The 19,209-nt window shown below is 50.7% G+C and overlaps 9 protein-coding genes across 9 annotated transcripts; 3 read left to right on the top strand and 6 right to left on the bottom strand.

The window, feature by feature from the left end:
• Nucleotides 1–301: 301 nt before the first annotated feature.
• Nucleotides 302–1,410, bottom strand: PFICI_02237 (mitochondrial carrier C19G12.05; the record flags this gene model as incomplete). The annotated part of the gene is made up of 4 exons (XM_007830818.1): nucleotides 302–951; nucleotides 1,019–1,150; nucleotides 1,208–1,228; nucleotides 1,290–1,410. The coding sequence occupies 4 exons, from the start codon at nucleotides 1,408–1,410 to the stop codon at nucleotides 302–304; spliced, it is 924 nt and encodes a 307-aa protein (XP_007829009.1).
• Nucleotides 1,411–2,718: 1,308 nt separating this feature from the next.
• On the top strand, nucleotides 2,719–4,595 carry PFICI_02236 (uncharacterized protein; the record flags this gene model as incomplete). The annotated part of the gene is made up of 3 exons (XM_007830817.1): nucleotides 2,719–2,726; nucleotides 2,841–2,857; nucleotides 2,914–4,595. 3 exons carry the CDS (start codon nucleotides 2,719–2,721, stop codon nucleotides 4,593–4,595), a joined length of 1,707 nt encoding a protein of 568 aa, XP_007829008.1.
• A 965-nt stretch (nucleotides 4,596–5,560) lies between these two features.
• PFICI_02235 (uncharacterized protein) lies at nucleotides 5,561–7,350 on the bottom strand (the record flags this gene model as incomplete). The annotated part of the gene is made up of 2 exons (XM_007830816.1): nucleotides 5,561–6,938; nucleotides 6,992–7,350. 2 exons carry the CDS (start codon nucleotides 7,348–7,350, stop codon nucleotides 5,561–5,563), a joined length of 1,737 nt encoding a protein of 578 aa, XP_007829007.1.
• A 2,963-nt stretch (nucleotides 7,351–10,313) lies between these two features.
• Nucleotides 10,314–11,286, bottom strand: PFICI_02234 (uncharacterized protein; the record flags this gene model as incomplete). Its single annotated transcript, XM_007830815.1, has 2 exons — nucleotides 10,314–11,151; nucleotides 11,207–11,286. The coding sequence occupies 2 exons, from the start codon at nucleotides 11,284–11,286 to the stop codon at nucleotides 10,314–10,316; spliced, it is 918 nt and encodes a 305-aa protein (XP_007829006.1).
• Nucleotides 11,287–12,200: 914 nt separating this feature from the next.
• On the bottom strand, nucleotides 12,201–13,526 carry PFICI_02233 (uncharacterized protein; the record flags this gene model as incomplete). Its single annotated transcript, XM_007830814.1, has 1 exon — nucleotides 12,201–13,526. One exon carries the CDS (start codon nucleotides 13,524–13,526, stop codon nucleotides 12,201–12,203), a length of 1,326 nt encoding a protein of 441 aa, XP_007829005.1.
• A 1,286-nt stretch (nucleotides 13,527–14,812) lies between these two features.
• Nucleotides 14,813–15,259, top strand: PFICI_02232 (uncharacterized protein; the record flags this gene model as incomplete). The annotated part of the gene is made up of 1 exon (XM_007830813.1): nucleotides 14,813–15,259. One exon carries the CDS (start codon nucleotides 14,813–14,815, stop codon nucleotides 15,257–15,259), a length of 447 nt encoding a protein of 148 aa, XP_007829004.1.
• A 278-nt stretch (nucleotides 15,260–15,537) lies between these two features.
• On the bottom strand, nucleotides 15,538–16,746 carry PFICI_02231 (uncharacterized protein; the record flags this gene model as incomplete). The annotated part of the gene is made up of 1 exon (XM_007830812.1): nucleotides 15,538–16,746. One exon carries the CDS (start codon nucleotides 16,744–16,746, stop codon nucleotides 15,538–15,540), a length of 1,209 nt encoding a protein of 402 aa, XP_007829003.1.
• A 434-nt stretch (nucleotides 16,747–17,180) lies between these two features.
• Nucleotides 17,181–17,963, bottom strand: PFICI_02230 (uncharacterized protein; the record flags this gene model as incomplete). Its single annotated transcript, XM_007830811.1, has 1 exon — nucleotides 17,181–17,963. The coding sequence occupies one exon, from the start codon at nucleotides 17,961–17,963 to the stop codon at nucleotides 17,181–17,183; it is 783 nt and encodes a 260-aa protein (XP_007829002.1).
• Nucleotides 17,964–18,353: 390 nt separating this feature from the next.
• Nucleotides 18,354–19,194, top strand: PFICI_02229 (uncharacterized protein; the record flags this gene model as incomplete). The annotated part of the gene is made up of 2 exons (XM_007830810.1): nucleotides 18,354–18,528; nucleotides 18,620–19,194. The coding sequence occupies 2 exons, from the start codon at nucleotides 18,354–18,356 to the stop codon at nucleotides 19,192–19,194; spliced, it is 750 nt and encodes a 249-aa protein (XP_007829001.1).
• Nucleotides 19,195–19,209: the final 15 nt, after the last annotated feature.

Raw genomic sequence — 19,209 nt, 5'->3', positions numbered from 1 at the left:
GTGAGGACCTGTTTCTTTGGTTGCCTCTCTCCAGCGTGTATATTCATGTATAGAAATGAAGACACCAAACGCCATGATATCCATTGTCTCATTATACCTGTTCAACAATGAGATCCTTCTAAACTCTATCTTCATTCCTCTTTAACTGCCTCGAGAATACATTTCGTGACAACGCCTTCAACGCTCACCCTGACATGTCTGCAATATCAACACAGACAGTGTGGTGCAAGTCTAGATGGACTGATGTCGAGCGCTAATCAAGTCGCAAACACACCCAACCGCTAGGGTATCAATTTCATGCTTAAATGATCTTACCCTCGGGGTCGAACTTGTTGAAGAGCTCCATGGACTTCTCGTACATGGCAAATACAATACCGCCGCTGAGGATCAATCTTCCCAAGCGTGGTACGGCTCCGCTCCAAAATGTAAAGACGCCTTCCTGCTTAAAGATCATGCTTGCGCAGCGGAAGCTGTTGCCATAGACCTGCTTTGCCTCGATACTCTGCATCCTCGTCTTGATGGTGTCTAGAGGTTGCGTGGCATATACGGTAATGACACCAGCAACACCACCAATACCAAAGGTCCCCAGCATGCCCAGCTTTTCGCCTGGCGCCGTGTAACTTTCCGCCAACTGCTTCAAGGTAGTGTAGGATCCAAAACGGACGGCCGAGTTGGCACTCTGTCTGGCTGCGGTCGGTACGAGACCTTGGAAGAATCCACGGAACCCGCGCTCTTTGTAAATAATGGGAATTGCATCGAGAAAGCCCTTCATCCTTGGGTTCGCTCGCTTTCGGTCGTCAATGAGAGTGGTCTTGATGGACTCGGTCGGTGTCACGGCAAAGAGCGACTCAGTCATGCCGGCAAAGAAACCGGCAATGACATTTCGGGGTCCTGAAACCTTGCCGTTTTCGTCGGCCAGGAGGCGCTTGTATTGTTCAAAGGCGACGAAACCTATTACGATTTGAAGAACTTAGTCACGCGACCAACTCAGGGCACAGCGACTGATGGGAAAACGTACGAATAGCAGCCTTTGCCGAGTTTCCAATGATCAAGGTCGTGCATCCTGCATACCACTGAGGGCCAAACGGTGGCCACGGAAGCTTCTGACCATCTGGTAGCTTGCGATTGAGCTGTGATCTAGTCTTGGCGACTACGGGGGATTGTTAATGGAGTTCGAGGACAATTGCGCATGGATACTTCGACTCACACTCTGCCGGGTACGTTATAGCTTCGAGAGGATCATAGGTTAGCGATTGTACTTGGTAAGCTTGGGGGAATATACAACTCACAAATTTCGATAGCTCCAGCCAATGCACCCGCAATGATGGACCGCGACGTGCTGGGTTTCTTGGGCATGGAGGACGCGTCCTTTTGCGCCACTTGCGGCTGTTGCGCCGCTGCAGTTGCCATCTTGTTTCGCAATCAATCGCTTTCGAGAGATAGATCTTCGGGCGGAGTTGTACTGATTGCCGGCAAACTGACTTGTCAGTGGTGGTGGAGTCGACGGTAGAGGCCGTGATGATGATGATGTCTCTTTTTTTGTTCCGATGCCGCTATTCGAAAGATTGAAAAGTTTCGGCGGGGCATTTCAAGTCTTGTCCGTTGTAGCGGCACCGGGGCGCCGCCGCCATGGATGTCATTCACTCTAGCACTTGGAGCGTACCCGAGCCTTTCAGGTTCGGTGCAATAAGTTCCACATTTTCATAGTAAGCCTGGTAAGCAAATAGCACAGGGCATACTGTTGGTTCTTAGCTTGTTAGTTTGTATTGTTGGACTGCATGATCTTTGCCATGTCGAAATTTCAGAGAAACTCTCGTGCATTCTTGGCTCCTTTCCTTGATCCCTAGCTGTAGTCTATCAACGCTTGGGCAGTGGACGAGGTGGATGCCGATGCACTGGCGTATGTTGGCTTTTGCAGTGGCTGGGTTTGGCTGGCTGCCGTAGAAACCCAACTGCTGATCAACCGCCGCAAATCAAGACAGAACCGCCAATCACATTGCCTCAAGGTGTGAGAGGTTCTGAATCTCTCACGAGACATATTTCGCACTTACTTCAAATGGGTTTCAATGCTGCCTGCATATGCAACACTATTCGCAACTTGGAACTTTTCCTTTTGCAAATAAAAAGTGACTGCCTAGCAGTGACCTGCTGTAAGAGCTGATGCGCCAGGCGATACTTTCTAGACATCGCTAAAGCGGGTGCTTCGGGGGATCCCAACACCATCAACCACCCTTTGCAGCCCAAAACGAACAGATATTTCCCTTCCAACAAGCCAGCACCGCCACCTTATTTTTACGCGCTGACGAACAAAATTTGCCATTTGCCCATGGGCATCGTTCCGGCAAAAAACCCTGACATCACACTGCCAGGATAAGCAGTTACGACTGGTTCGACGTGGCCTGGGCTGAGCCTCCGCATTGCTGCTCACTTGATCAGATCGCCGTCCACTGGTACTTTAATCGAGGCCGCCCGCGCGCCCCGGGAGCTGCCCTAGAACCCGGATCCTGACCGAATTTCCCGGGATCTTGCGCTTGTCGCAAACTGACGTCGACCCCGGAATTCCATTTTGCGACCGGTCGGGAGACTTTATTCTAACCACTGCTTTGCATTTTGAATATTGTCTTTTAATCCTTAGACTTGATCTTGCATTTCTTCTACACGCCAACCGAGACACATTCCACGACCCAGGATTCTCAACAGCCGACAAGTACGCAACAGATGGCGGAGTATGTTGAGGCGCGTTCGCTAGCCTCACTCAATAGCTTGGCCAGCAACCCACCTCAGTATCCTACAAACCCAACAGAGAAAAGACAGGAACCTCTAACTCTGTATATATCAAGAGTACCGGGGACCCGAGGTAAAATAATCTCTCAAATTCTCAGACGCTCGCAGAGACGCTAACCCATGTTCCAGATATCATCCTATCACCCTACAAGCCTCAGATAAAAAATGTCACGGCGGAAGACGTAGCAACGTCCCTGTATTACGTGCATCTTGACACGCCGGAAGATGATCTTCTGATTGCAAACTCGCCTCGAGATGTCCTCCCTCGCAGGTCGAGTCTGGAAAGCTCGCGGAGTGCGATCAACCGGAAACCTCTTGCGGCAGTGCCGCCTGGTCCATCCAACCTGGGCAAGGCCTCAGAACCTCTGATGCGAACTCCTGATGTCCCGGCAGGAGCGTCGGTCGGAAGAGACGATCCATCCTTTGCTGCTCCGGCACCACAATCATTTCCGCATCATGGCCCACCGGTACCAATCGCCCAAGGGCCGCCACCGCCGCCTATTCACAGAAAACCACTGGCTCCAAAGGGAATGGCGGTTGATACTCAGGTTCAGCCTCCAACACCACCGCCGCATGAATTCTTTGATGTCTCAAAACTTCCTCCCAAACCATCAGAGATTGATAATCACCCAGAATACGGCATACCACCACTGCCACCACGACAAGACCTGCGTTCCCCATCTCCTTCAAAACGCAAACCCTTTACCCCCTTTTCCCTCACACTGATCCGCCGTGATCGCTCCTCGCAACAACAATGGAACGTAGGAAAGATTGCCTCGTTCCAGTTGGATCATCCCGAACAGATCCCGGATGAAAAGCTGATTCCATCCCCTTCAATCAGCATACACCTCGAGACCCCGGGGTACGCCAAGTTTCGCGGAATGCCGCCGCCTGGTACAGCGTTTGATATTAGGGATATTAGAGAGAGTCTTGACATCATACGCCCGGGCAGTTCGTCTGCGAGCCCTCCCAAGTTTCAATCACCTCCGCGACCGCGCCCTGCAAAGCCTGTGGATATCACAAATACGCACACATCACCAACCAGTGGTGCGATATTTGAGCGCCAGGTAAAAATGGCTTATGGGCCTTCCTGGACTACGAATATTCGCAATGCTTTCAAGCGCCCACGATCGCGAGAGGGGGATCTCCCCGTTTCACCAGGACGACCAGGGCACGAACGGCAAACCAGCAATATATCCATCGGCTCATTTGGTGGAGACTTTGATGGCGGCGAGCCTCCTGTCATTACAATGCCCAGCCAAGGTCTAAAGGCACAAGGCTACATGTTCTTTAGTCCCTGGGATGGTCGCTGCGAGTTTCGGACAGGAAATGGAGGGCGCAGTTTGAGGTGCCGGCACATTCTACCAACTCACACGAGTCAATGGAACCCTCTCGCTGATGGTCTTGACGAGGATATCACTGGAGCAAAGGGCCACAAGAGACATGGATCACGAAGCCCCAAAGTCAAAGGCAATGATATTTCCGAGTTGAGATTTAACCTTCCAAGTGCCGAGCTGTTCAACAACAAACCATCGGACTCGGATAGGCCACACGAGGCACGGGAACGTACTCGAGACAGAATACTCAACTCCATGATCAACAAGACCGAAGATGACCTAGAAGACGAAGAGTACGAGTCTGTGGGCTTTGATATGAGTCTTGGCCGCGAAAAGGCTGGTGGTGGGAATAGAGGCAAGCGGGCCAAAATGGGCAAATTGATCATCTGGGACGAAGGTCTCAAGATGTTGGATCTGGTGGTGGCAGCTAATATTGGAATCTGGTGGAATGTTTGGGAAAGAAAGATGAATTAGACTATGAGACCAAAAGTAACAATTAGAATCATGACATAGAAACGTTGTGCAAGCGAGCGGCATATGGAGACATTGATTTGTATTTGGACGAACAGCCACAATAAGGATAATGAATTGAATACATTGCGCGTCGGGTTGAAAGCAGATTCCGAACTTCGCCTCTTCCTAAGTTCCCCGAGGTTTTCAGCTGGCTCAATGAGAGCATCTTGAATGTCTTGTGGGGTTGCTGCATCAGTACCAGCATGGCATCTTGCTGTAACAGAAATAGAGCCGGGGTTCTGTTTGGCTCTCTTTACCCAAATTTCATCCTCTGATTCTGCAATAGGTTGAATAAATAGGCAATGGATATAGGGCTCTCAACATCAGCTGAGCGGTCCGAACTGCTGTTGTAGTGAAAGGTGTCGCTGCATCAAATTAAATATTTACTACGAGAAAAGCAGCGGGAGATAAAAGTCATCCACCTAGGGTGTTGCCAGGTTATCGCAGGCTGTTCATGTTCAATTTATCCAAGACGATTGAGGGTGTCTTTTGTGATCTGACCCAAGGTTGGAAGAGCACGTGACAGAATTCTCAATAAGGCAAGTTGGTTTGATTGTATAAACCTAATACTTGATCATGTACATGGTTGTGCTGTTATAGACAGATTGATACAGTAAAAACATGCGACAATATACAGAATCAACATCGAGAAATAAACAGGGGAGGAAATAATTGGGGCAAGCCCAAGCTGCTTGAAGCAGCAAGAAAGGAAGAGACAGCAAGAAAGAAAAGGAAGCAAAAGAGAAGAGATGGCGGAACAAAGACAAAATGAAAATCGCTGAGAATCCCCAAGCACACCCACAATCAACTCCAACCTGGCAAGACGGAAACTCTTTCGACTCTATGACTTGTACTTTTGAGCAATCAAAGCATTGCTCATCAACATTTGCCACCATTCAAAAACGCCGTGTCTCTTTTTATTGTACTCAGATACCCGAATCAATCTTGGGGGGCGCCTTGGGCGCATAAGCCCGCCAGTCGGCACACTGCTTCTGGTAAGCAGCCAAATCCGCCGAGCTGATGAGAGCCGCCTGCTCGTTGCGACGCTCCATAAAGTCGACCGACAGACCGCCGCTCACGTGCCAGGCGATATGGCAGTGCATGAGCCAGTTGCCCGGGTTATCCGACTTGAAGGCGAGGATGACGTAGCCCAGGCCGGGCAGCATGGTGACGTCGCGGCGGGTGGGGTTGTTGAAGTTGAGCGACGAGCTCATGGACGCGGTGAAGTTGGACGAGGCGGCGTGGCCCAGGACCAGGAAGTCGTGCCCGTGGAGGTGCATGGGGTGCGGGACCGGAGTCAGGTTCTGCACCACCCAGTACGTCCAAATGTCCTTGTCGTCGACGATGACGAGGTTCTCCCGTCGCGGGTACGCCGTGCTGCGCGCCAGCACGTAGTCGAGCACCGGCTTGTCCCACTGCACGTCAATGGCGCTGTTGTTGACGAACCAGGTCACTGGCGCGGTCGTGTTGAACGTAATGTCCAGGTTGTGAGCCGGGTCGTTGACTTGGGGCCCCAGGTTGGTGGTGTCGGCCTTGCGGGTGACCACGGGGGTAAAGTCGGTTCGGTCCTGGCACACGGCATCCGGAGGCACGGTGCCGGGGTTTGTGGGAAGTGTGGCTGGGGCGCCCTGGTAGCGGAAGATGGCAGCCGGTTTGGGGTTCAATGATTGTCCGCAGAGACCGGACGTTGATAGTGAAACATTGAACCAATAGTTTCCGACCGTATTGGAGGCATCAATCAGAACATCATATCGCTGACCTGTTCCCAAGAAGATGTTGTTGAGTGTCATGGAATTGACCGGAACCAAATCCGTGGCAATGACCGTCATGTCGTGACCCACAAGTGATACTTGGTAGTTGTGTTCGACCGAGGGGTTGATCAAGCGGAGGCGGTGACGCTTGCCTGGAGTTAGAGTGACAACAGAGTATTTGCCCTGAGTTGTGTTCACGGGGTTAATATTGGTGCCGTTGAACAGAACATTGTTGCTCGGCGGAGGAAAGCCAACCGCCTGAGTTTGCAAGACGATGTCATCTGCCGAGTCATAGTAGTAGTCGCTGATGGGGTAAACGCCGAGGTCGATATCATAATTGTTCGAAGCCGGACCATCAATCTGGATAGTACCCCAAACACCATTTCCATATTGCGCGGAAAAGTGAGAGTGATACCAGGTGGTGCCGTACTGAGTCGCCTTGAAGCGGTAGGTTCTGGATTTGCCCGGAGCAAGGGCACACTCGGTAACGCCATTCACACCATCCTGGACATTTGTTCCGAGCTGGCGAAGACCATGCCAATGGATTGAAGTACTATGATACCAGTCAGAATTGTATCGTCATGGAAGTATAGATGTGATACGTACCCGTTTGTCGGCATGCTGTTCTTGACATTGACCGTGATCGTGTCACCCCATTTGGCATACAGGGTCGGGCCGGGGAATTGGCCATTGATGAGCTGCACAAAACTCTTAACGACCCCGTCGGGTCCCTTCCAGTTGTGGACTTCGGTGATCTCCAAGTTGTAGGTCACGGAGCCGCCAGGTGGAGTTGATGCTTCATAATCAGTCGTGATGTCAAAGTTGGAAGTCCAGCAGCGACGGTTGCTCGGCGTGTTGCAAGAAGACTGCCGAGACTCAAGGTCATGAGATATAGCCGCAGCCGTGGTGGCACCTGCAAAAAGCAGGCAGGACAAGAGCCCCTTTAAAGAAAAGGTGGCAAACATGGCTTGGAGGTGGAGGATACCAGAGTATCCGTTACAGGACAAACGAAAAACAGACTTTTAGGTTGTAAGAGAGGCCTGAGAAGAGTGAACGACTGGATTGATGGTGGAAATATCATGACTTGCACGGCAATACCATAGACTTTATATACTTTGCTATCGAGGCGAACTCTGCGCCGTAGAGGCTCACTTTGGCATTGACATCTCGACTGTCTGCCTGACATCTACTGAACACAATCTTGGATGCCATGCGTTAGGAAGTCAGGCCCGAAAGCTCCTATCGTTGAACTGGATATTCGACAATAGCTGATCCTTTCGAGGCCAATAATTGGATTGCCCTGTTCGAGGCTGAGAGCAGCCACGAGGGAGTGACGGTGTAAGCCATACGCATGACACGATGAATCATTCGGCTGATGGTTGTGAGAATACTTGAGATTCTCACACTTCTCGTATAGACTAGAGAAGGTACCTGTATAGTATACCTACACATACCAAAAACGACTAGGGCAACTTTCTTCTGAACAAAAGCAGCGCATTGGTCAGGTAAGATCATAAGCAATCAATAGTTTGGACGGCGGCGTTCTTGAAGGGTGGGACCCAAACGTCGAAGCGCACGACGTCTTGCCCCTATGTCGAGGCACGAGGAGCTGACTTTTGAAATAGACAAGCGAGTCCCGGTGCCTTGGTAGAAGCATGCAATATTGGTTGCAATGCGGACAATCCCGAATAGGCGAGTCCAATCAACATAAGGCTGAATCCCGTCACGGAGAATAGATCGCCAAGAATGTATAGGAAATATTACAGAGCCATTGGGCAGCTTGCATCGACCAAGTGTCGTGTGACCATGGCATGTTTGCTTACCTGAGCAGGGCATCAGTCAGTTGCCGTGCAGTTTTCGTCGGTCATGTTGACTGCTGCGGTCGGAGTGAGCGGAACATGATACATTTGGCAGCACTAGTTACCATAACATCGCCCCAATATTTCCATGTGAAATTAAATCAATGCTGCTGTGCGTACGTCGAGTAGCATCGATGTCTATCAGAGCGAGACCTCGTACAGGACTCAACGCTGTTTGTACCGGAGCAGCGTGCCCAAGTCCACAGACAGACTCACTCAGCCACTGAGCACCAGAGAGTAAGAAGAGCCACAAGGAATGAGGATCACCCAACAAATCCAACTGCAGGTCAGCGTATTCAACTGCTGGTTGATGCTGTTCCGAAAGGACCCACGACGCAAGCTCATGCCTAGTCCGCGCTACTTCATGCAAAGAGTCTCTCTATACGAGATGAATCTCGCAAGTCGGTGATATTGGTAACGAAGGTAAAAGAAAATGGCTGCTGCTCTCAGACGCGATCCTCGATTCCTTGGCTTCGATTCTGTAGCTACAAAGCTGATGGTTGTATTGTGGTTTGAATCCTGATGCTTCAAGAGCCGTACTGTCATGTAGGCAAAAGCAGGAATGTCGAGTGAGTCTGATGCAAGACCGCTTGTCATCCTTTTCTGACTGGCTGTATGACTGCCCTCCCTCCCTGGTCGACGCCACACGGGGGCTGCCTGGGTGCTAAATTACGCTCCTAATTATAGTCGCCCTTTTTCCGAATCACGGTCCCCCATCCGCCTTAGCGCATAGTTCCCGATTCTTTATGCCAATTCAGCCTCAAGGTGAAAATACCAACTAGCCATTTCGCTTATGTACGCCCAACTGCAGAGAGGAAGCAGCCCAAGGCGCGCCCCGCCAGCAAATCAGGTCCGTTATCCAAACGCCGGTTTCCTGCGGTTGCTTGAGGATTTCCTGTTCTGCGCTATTGGTATTTCCAATTTTAGCGAGGTCAGCTTTTGCTCATAAGACAAATCCCTAGGACTCGCACTCAGAGAAAGGATGACATCTAGGACTATTGCAAATCATGTGCAGTTCATGAATTGAAAAAAGTCGTCATGAAAGTCGCCTCTTGGTTTTAAAAGACGTTGGTCCTCGTGGATGATATTGCGGCGTGCGCGGCAAGTAATATGATCGTCATGCTATAGGGGGGGATATAGTTAGAGTTCTTTAGAGTTGACGCTTGCGACGGTGAGACTGTCGTGTACCACTGATACTTTTTGCTCGAGATAAGCCAAAACAGGCTACGTGATACCCAAACTTTATGCATATCTCATCATGCAAGGGAGAAATGCAGGCCGGGGGTGGTATGCAAGCCTCAAGAGCCCCGATTCCGAGAGAAAACCTCAATTGATACGACCACGTGGTGGAGCCACTATATAACTGACGCCTCGTAAACGGCGGATAAAGTTTTCGAATCATTGCTGCATATTGCAGCCACTTCGGCGCATCGGGGACTAATAAGCACGCACATGAGCAGGGTCAGGGGAACCAAACGGAATCTTGGAGTCCAACGTTCCGCTCCGCTAGTCGCGGTCTGCTGAATACCTATGCACTTGAAAATGTCTTCACTGGAGCGAAGTCGACGTTGCCAAGCTCTCAAGCTCAGCTGTGTTACCCTAATCGGTGCTGCCCATGTCGATGGACCCTCCCAATCAGTGGTTCAGCTGTAGCATATTTCCCGATTTCGCGCACAGGGAATGATAGAATGCATCTATAGTCTTGTGATTCAATATTTCATTCGCTTAGCATGTGGAAAATATGCCCACGATAACATGTATTCCGGCCGACCAAAGACAATCTCCGTCTTCATCGGCCCAATGATAACGGCTCAGTCTGAAGAGATACAGAGAATGGTTAGGTAAGATTACGGGGAATCCGGCTTTTCCGGTCTGCACTGCTACCTACAGAGTTCACATTCATTTTTGAGACCTGTAGCAGAGAATGTTACTTGTTGCAAATCTAGGCTCCGCCACAGCTTTGAGGCAAATCATGAAGCGTCTTCCCAGAGTAAATCTACTCCTTTCCAAGCATTTATTTTCTAATCTAACACGATTCATCGTGTCATCTCCATCACACTTTTCAAGATCTATAGGTTGGCCGTCTTTAATCGCAGCAACGCCTCTTGAACGCAAGATAGAATCAGTCTGCCGTCTTCTTTACTCCACCACGTCTGATAGATCAACACCCTGCCATCGGCGCCCCAGGATGTCCGTCGCTCGCACGCCACCCACTCATCAATCCGTGTGGATGGCGAGTGGAACCACACAGAGTGATTGACACTGGTCTCGATCGTGACGTTGCCCATTCCCACAGGGAATTTCGCTGGGTTGGCCAGGTTGGCGGTGTAAATGAGAAACACATCAGAGGTCCAGGCCATGGCCGCCAGGTGAGCTTGCCGTTCAGCGGTGTTGAGCGGAAACGAGCGAAATATGCTGCGGCTGCGGAACTCTGTCGGCTCCGCAGGCTCGAGTGGCAGATACTTCCATTCAAAGGGATGGTGGAAGCCGTCAATGAGGTATTGCGGAAACCCAGTAATGCCGAGCATATCCCTAGAGGATATAAGGTTCTTGTCCTCTGGATCGACCGACTTGACCCACGCCGGAGCCGGCTCATGGTAGCTGAGTGCGCCTCCCGTGGGCGCGGGCTGAGCTGCTCTCCGCTGAAACCCAATGGTGGCAACGTATATGACCACATCGCCCTGCATTGCGCGCACGAGGCGCGATGACAGTGTGCGACCGTCGAGTACGCGATCCACGTGATAAAAGACATCAATACTGGCGTCTCCGGCCTTGAGGAAGGTCGACTGCAGAGAGTGTACGTCGTAAACGTCGGGGACAGTCTGTTCTGCAGCGCGCACCGATTGCCCGAGTAGGTGGCCGCCAAAGATGGCCCGCTGATATTCTTTGCTTGGGTCCCATATTTGTCTATGGCGTATGTTAGCACTAAGTTCAGAGCTCGCAGTTTGGGAATATGACTGACTTCTTGTTCTTGAACACGTCCTTCTTTGACTCCACCGGCACCACCTCCGTGGCCGGTATCACGGTCGCAGGATCTGCCATTGTTTCTCGAGCGAGCCTAGACTTTGTACTTGAAACACCAAATCCACAAATAGCCACCAAACAATGCAATTAGCTACGTAGAGGACCACGAGCAGAGTATTTGAGGTTGGTTCAGGTCAAGTTTACGCCGTGTACTGATTATCAAATGAGACCCCCAACTTGGGGTGTTGCATTGGACAAGGGTGCAGTAAATAGATGCCGAGGCCGAAGCGGGTGCGGGGATGGGCACTCACAACACCAGCGTTGTCCAAACCCAACTGGATGGATGGCGCGAACCGGCCCGTAGGTATCTACCTACTATACCTCGTTTTCAAAGATGAAAATAAAAATAAAATTGGCGATCACATACGTTCCAATCATCAATGCTGGAAGTTGTACAAATATTTCATATAAATCATGGATGAAGAACTGAAAGCAAGAATGACGAGATAGCTCTTTGGGTAACTTGGTGCTTGAGCAGCTACAATCTTGTGGCGGTAACGATTTTATTTGCGTGTAACCTATGCTGACATGACCGAAAAGTGAAAACCTAACATGACATGGCACTCAAAAGGAGCCCAAGGCACAGACAGTGGAAGATGTTGAAATGCTTGGATCGCCAGTTCACATTTGCTCAACCCTCCTAGGCCGCTGACGAAGGATGAAATACAAGCGGGCCAACAACCATCTCATCTGCATCAGATTCCTTCCTGATTTCTACATCGCGGGAGTCCGAATAGTTTTTCTTACTGGCTTGTTCTCATGAATCATCCGAGTGCCCTTGAAAAATTAATCAGTTTATGCTTCCAAAACTCGCTGGTATAGTAAATGTCTGATGGTGTATTTGAAACTTTTCATAGCTTTCTTGGAATAATGAAAGAAGAGACGTAAGAAAACTAGAATGAGAGAAGGAGGAATAAAAGGAACCACATACCCTACTCTAGTTCTTCGATTACTGCACGTCGTTGAGGTGACCGCTCTCGGTAATCCAGGTGGCGTCTTCGTCGAGGTGACCGTTCTCGGTAAGGTGATGGTGAACGGTCAATGCGCGGACCCTTTGACAACATGTTGCTCTGCTCGAGGCCGTTTCTACGTCGACGGTGGGCCCTTGAATTGACTTTGCGCTCACCAATGATGACGCAATCATCAGAATCGGATTCGGGAGAGTTCATCTCTGCAGGGGTTGATACTCCCAGAGTAGCAGTAGTTGCAGGCCGTGTTCGGGTGCCTGCTTCTTCTTTTGGTAGGCGTGTGGCATTAGACGGGTGATTGGACGTGGCAGGTAGTCTAGGAGCACGCTGGATAGCAGCCTTGATTTGAGCTCGATTCTGAATCTCATGCTCTTCCTTCTTGAAGAAATCAACTTTGCCAGCATTTGAGTTGTTCGAGATCGGGTTTCTAGCCCTGACTTGGCTTACCACCCGATTGAGAACTGCATCCTTTTCATCTCCCACCTGTTCGGCCTTGATTGGGGCTGTAAGTCTTCTTCGCTCAAGTCGCTGCCGAAGGGAAGCTGAGTTGACATGCTTCCATATGTGCGGATATGTTAGAAGCAACTCCTGGAATATTGGCGAGTGCTTTGATCTCTCAATTCGGAAGTTGATATCCCGTCGCCAATGGTGGACTTGACGTTCGAGAGATTCGATCTGCTGGTACCAATTGTGCTGTCTGGCGTACTCCAGATCGGGTGCCAACGTATCAATTTTGTTAGTGGCCTCAATCATTAGCCTGAAGTCACGTCTGTAGGAACGTCCGGGAGCATTTGGTGCATCCTCAGGTCCTAGTGGTAGATGGGCGGCAAGACGAGTACCCTCAGGCAGATTGACTTCCCCATGAGTCATAGCAAGATTCTCGGCGCCATGGGGGATGATCGATTGCTCTTGGACATTGGACACAAAGGTTGGCGGTGCCATGGGACGGTACGATACTGTACCATTGTCATTGCGCTCACGAACGGTTGGGACCCAGGCGTAGCCATGCTCAACGCCACTCTGGGAAACAGCTTGGGCATCGTCGTGCTGAGAAGGCTCACGGAATTGAGCGTGATCATTCGTTGCAGACGGCGTGGGGCGTGCTTGAAGAGATGAACCAAAGATGTTTCCAAAGATGCGTCGGGCTAGAGACTGGCTTTGGCCAATGCTCGCGTTGGAAGTGACATGCTGAGAGGGTTGGCCGAACTGGATCTGATTATTTGGAGAGGAACGGGCAGTCAGCTGTCCATTAGCTTGCACATGGCCGCTTGGATGCGACTGAGAAGCCATCGTTGCATTGGCTTCAAGACAGCCAAGCTGGTGGGCAAAGAGGTCTGAAATTGGGACGTGGTGACAAACAGAGAGAGTGGTGTGGTGCCAATGGACAACGCGTAAATGGCAACAAGCTCTGTGGGTGAATCAAAGAATGGGAAGGAGCGGACGCGTTTGGACTAGGCAGCGAGCAAAGGTTCAAATTGGAAACCCGCGTCCACTTTGGAATAATCAGTTCTAGAGTGGAATAATGGAATGGGGGTTGCGCCAGGCGCTCTGTCCTAAGAATGGCATAACCAAAGCTCGGCAAGGATTGATGCCCTCGATGCAAGGTGTTTTCTCGAATATAATAAATCTAGCATATGTAATTAGATTGAGGTATCCTGAGTTTGCAAAAGCATTGATAGGTGCCTAATCAACTCGACTTTCGCTCCTTTTCCCTCTTCTTTTCCCTCTTCTTTTCCCTCTTCTTTTCCCTCTTCTTTTCCCTCTTCTTTTCCCTCTTCTTTTCCCTCTTCTTTTCCCTCTTCTTTTCCCTGTTCCTTTCCCTCTTTTTCTATTTTCCTTTCCCTCTCCCATTGCGTACTTTTATTTCCACATTTCATCATGAAAATTTGAGCGCCAAATTTCGATTCAAGAGCGAAACAGGCACAATAACACTATGCCGAAAAGAATTGGCAATAAGTCTATCTCAGATGCTGACAATTAAGAAGGGGAGAAGGCCTAGTAGCACATTCAGGCGAATATGATCGCCTATCCATTGATCTCAGTTTGTTCAAGTGTAAATCCAAGCGATCACTGTGGGAAGCGAAGATTCTGGGCAAGATGCAATCCATGTTGTCAGCCTCTACCCTCGATGATGCAGCCCATCTGATGGAAGAGCATAATCACTCTATTGCACCTTGAGAGGGCTTTGTCTTGCAGTACACATGGAAGTTCTTGTCTGACTCTGAGATCTAGGTAGTAGAAAAAAACAGTCAGTGTATGAGATGAGTAACTCCCTTGCAGCATCTCCATATGAAATATCTATTACTGGTGCATGTGATTGGCTGGCGATGGACATACATGATTTGTTTCTGCACCGATCGATCTCTCCACCTACTTAGGACCAGAAGTGAAGTATGACGTGACTAGCCATGGCAGCCTAGAGTTGCACCAATTAAATAACACAGAAGTAACACGACAAACACCGTATACTACTTTATTGTGATGCGAAAGATATCTTTGGCAATCATCTTTGCATTGAAAATTCTCGGTTATGAATAAAGAATTCATTCACTCTAAGACGCCTTGATAAGTTACTGATGGCTACCAATCAACCCAACAGCATCACCGCGGCCAGCCCCAATGACCCGCCGCGGCCCATGACATCGCGAAACCTCAACAAGACCTGGCGAGACGTGGTCTGGGAGCAATACGCGCAGGACCTCGCGGCCGACGTGCCCTTTCCAGTGCGCTACCTCATCCACGCGGCGCAGTGGCGGCGCGACATATTCATCACCATTCCGTCCAAGATTGATGCTCGAACGCTTCGTCGCGCCGTGCTCGAGTTCGCAAAGGAGAGGCGTCGCGAGGCTGATCCCTTTTGGGATGGCGAGTATATTTCCGTCCGCTTACGGGCGAGACCGGCCCTTACGGGGCAAGGAGAGAGCGCCGCGGAGAGTGTGCCGCTAGATGATGGCCCGGAGAGGGGATATACTACCGACGAGACTGAAGAGTATGCCGCGAGACGTGACTGCAGAAGGCCTTGATATCCAGGTCTGAGTTTTGTTGCTGGGTGCTGATGATACGTGGATCGTTATGTGCATCTGAAAAAATTCATTTCAGTGTTTCTGCTATTTCTGTTTTTTAACTTGCTGCTTTCAACTTGGGACACAAGTGTATGAAGGCAATCATGATGCAAATCTTTGATCCCAATGGATCCAGCACAATTGCATATCAAATAATAGATTCAGTTCATCACATGCTCTATCAAATTGGTGTAGATGTCTACACAACAGAATCAGAAAACAAAAGTCATAATTTCTTCTCATGTCAACAAATGACCTGGGACTACTGTACCGACTCGACTAACGAGTGCCTCGTATTGGTCCTGTTTGACGACTTCCGGATATATGACGGACATCTTGGCCCTCTCGCACTCTTCCAATAACGTTCTCTCACCTGGTTCTACGTCCCGACTTGCTCCCTTGTCAATCAGGTACGCGGCCGCGCCCCAACGGATTCTACGGATCAGTGCGACCAGCAGCGATCCCTCAAAGCCTTCCCTTGTATTGACCCGGCTATTGACGTCGGCGCCGACTTCCACTAGGGCTCGCATGGATGGGTGGTTATCGCTTTGGCACTCGGCGGCGTACATGAGCGGGGGTTGTCCATCCACATCGGGCGCGTTCACGTCAACGCCGGGTAGCCGGGCCATCATCTTGAGGAGCGAGATGTTGCCCATGACATACGGATACGCCGCGGCGAGGTGCAGCGCCGTGATGTGGCTCTCGTGGCCGGCGCGCAGGGGTGCGAGCTCAAGATCGATGCCGCGCTGTATCAGGACTTTGGCGACTTCCGCCTTGCCGCTCAGGATAGCCACGTGCAGAGCGTTCAGCGTGACGCAGTCGGGGCTCAAAAAGTGATGCCGGTCCCGGGCGTCGCGGAAGACGGACAAACCATTGGGCACAAGGCCGAGCGAATGCGCATTGATGTCGGCACCGTGATCGAGCAGGAACTTGACAACTTCGACGTGGCCAAATTTGGCCGCAATGTGAAGAGGTGCTTGACAGCGGCTGTGGCGCTCTCGTGTTGCCTGGTCCATGGGTCCCTGGACATATGCGCCGAGTGTATAGTCAGTGTCGTAGCGCGGTGCACTGGGTGGTTGTGGTCTGATATTGGGATTGAATTGTTGTTCGGCGAATCTCGTTGTGTAGATATCCATCGGCGCGCGTATGCTTCCATCAGCATTACGAATTGCTGTCCAGCATCTCAGCGTACCAATGCGGCCATGCTGAGCTGCCCAGAAAACGACACGCCAATCCTTTTTGGATATCTCGGCGTCATATAGCGCTGGGTTTATGATGGAGTGAAAGTACTGGCTGGTTCGGGACCAGGCTGCGAGATCCCGTTGATGCGGCACATGATTTATAATGAGAAGTATGATTTCATTCGGGACATTTGCCAAATGGCATGCCCCCGTGGTGGCCATCCCGGAGTGCAGAGGATGCTGCACAATGACAAAGTCTTCGAACATTGTTATAGCTGATACAGAAGAATCGAAGCGACAAATGGGTGTAAAAGTCAAAACTGTCTGGTTAGAATAAGATGGGGAAAGGATACTGCTTTTGAGGTGATCCTTCTGTTGAAGCCTAGAGGTGAATGGCAAAGTGATTGGCTCGATCATGTACCAACGGAGCGGGGCGATGCATGACGGCAGTGCACGGAATCCCTTGTGAGTTGATGTAGTACTTGAACCACCCCAAATGGAGGCTTGTCACAAGTTTGATGCCTATACAGAAAGGAGTTCTATAAACTTTGCGTGTGTATCGCAAGATTTTGAGAGAAAAAATCCCTGGCGTTGAATAACACAATGCTACGTCAGAATATCCTAAACATAACGAAAGATTATCCAGATTTGAGAATGCCCGCTTAGCAACATATGTACTCGTAAGCAGAGCCTTGAGGAGACTACCGTCCCTTCCATCTCAGTCGGGAGACCCATTTGGCGAATTGCACAATCTCATCCTGTTCGAGGAGCAAGTCGACAGTGTAATGATACCTTGCTAGATCCTCGTGCGACGCAAACTTGTGTACAAAGCTGTGGCAGGCCCGGCACAGCCACGCAACATTCTGCAGATCATCCTCACGGTGCCAGCCGCGCTTGACGGCCTTGGCGTGGACGAATCGCGGGATGAGGTGGTGGTACGTCAAGGGGATCCAGTCCCGACCGCAGATTTCGCATGCCGTTGTTCGTGTGCTGCTGGGTGCCGGGGGCGGTGCTGCAATGGCCGATATGAAGGCTGTCAGTACAGGCGCCAGGAACTCTGGAGCACCCTGGCCCCGGCCCTTGTCCGCGATGCCATACGTGAGAAGAGACTCGGAGACGGATGGGTCAAGGGCCGGGATTAGCGTGCCGACGTCGTCGCCTGTAAGCGGTAGAGAATAGCGGGCTTGCAGGTCCGTGTCCTGAGCATAGTCGTGGTGTTCGATAGTCTTTAGCTCTTCGGGTAGCGATTCAAACGTCTCAGCAGCGATATATTCAACAAAGTCACCAAGCTCCTCTGTATCCTGGAGTTTGTTGCTCTCCTCCTCCTGCGTTGTTGAGGAGATGACACTCGTTTGTTCCCGGGACTTCTTGGACTTGGCCCTCCGCCTCGCCTTTGGCTCTGGTTTCGTGACTCTGTCAATCAGCACAGATGAGAGGCAGTCCCGGAATAAGTCGTAATTTTTCTGTTGATCATCCGGTATCATGATCTGATACAATTGCCCTTTCTCGGGACTTGCAGCATATGCGCTGTTACAGAATACCCAACAGAAAGCTCCCTGATGCAACAACCCGTCAAGGTGACGTAAAAGAAGCGTTGGCGGCAACGGTACTGGCAGGATTTGGTGAGCGTGGGGTTGACAATACCACTACACTACATGTACTCTGTAAACTCCACTGGACTCCAGGTTCAACGCTGCCCCCACTAACATTACGCCCCAGCTCTCCGCATTTGTACATTATATAATTCCTTTCCCGGGTCAGACATCATTTAGTACCCCTCACAAACATGTCAAACAGCCTAAAGAAGTAACCACACTTTGATCTAGATTCTAAAGAGCCACTTTCTGACTTCGTCTGCGCTCCACTCTACGAATATGGCATCCGACAAAATCGTGGTCGCCTTTGACTTGTATGGCACATTACTGTCCACTGAATCCATTGCTGAAGAGCTTGCAAAGCTGTTTGGCCAAGAAAAGGCAGCGTCTATTGCGGGAACATGGAGAAAGTACCAGCTCGAGTATACATGGAGACTCAACTCGATGGGCCCAGGTATTTCCATTCTCGCCATTAATTTGCCTACTTCCTTCGGTGCCCGGGTATAGATCAGGAATATAGAGTCATGGACTAACCTACGCCTCAGAGCATTACCAACCATTCAGCCAAGTCACGCGTAGCTCGCTAAAGCACGCACTCCTAGAACACGATGTGGACGTGACGGTGCAAAAAGAGGACAGGCTCATGAGAGCGTACGACTCGCTGCACCACTTTGCCGAGGTCCCTGCAGCACTTCGCCTGCTCGCGGACAAGAGTGATCTTGTCGATGCCTACATCTTCTCCAACGGCACCGACGAAATGGTCGGCAACTCGGTCAAGTCATCGCCAGATCTTGGTCCTCACGCGCACCTGTTCAAGTCTCTCATTACGGTGGACTCGCTAAGGGTTTACAAGCCCGCAAAGAAGGTATACGAGCACCTTTTGAGCGAAGCCGGCAAGCAGGGTCGTCCCAGCGACGTGTGGCTCGTCAGCGCGAACCCGTTTGATGTAGTTGGCGGCAAGCTGGCGGGCCTAAGAACCGCCTGGGTCGACAGGACAGGCAGGGGATGGCTGGATAGACTAGATCAGACAAATGCCCCAACCCTTATAACGAGGGGAGTCGAAGATGCTGTGCAAGGCATTCTAGACTGGAGCCCAGACAGTGAAAAGGGTGTTTCATAGATGTGCCCGCCTCTT

This window comes from Pestalotiopsis fici (genome assembly GCF_000516985.1).
Source record: "Pestalotiopsis fici W106-1 unplaced genomic scaffold PFICI_Scf_2, whole genome shotgun sequence".
In the NCBI taxonomy this organism is placed as follows: Eukaryota; Fungi; Ascomycota; class Sordariomycetes; order Amphisphaeriales; family Sporocadaceae; genus Pestalotiopsis; species Pestalotiopsis fici.
Note: the sequence above shows the minus strand (reverse complement) of the source record. Positions and strands in the feature narration are given on the sequence as shown.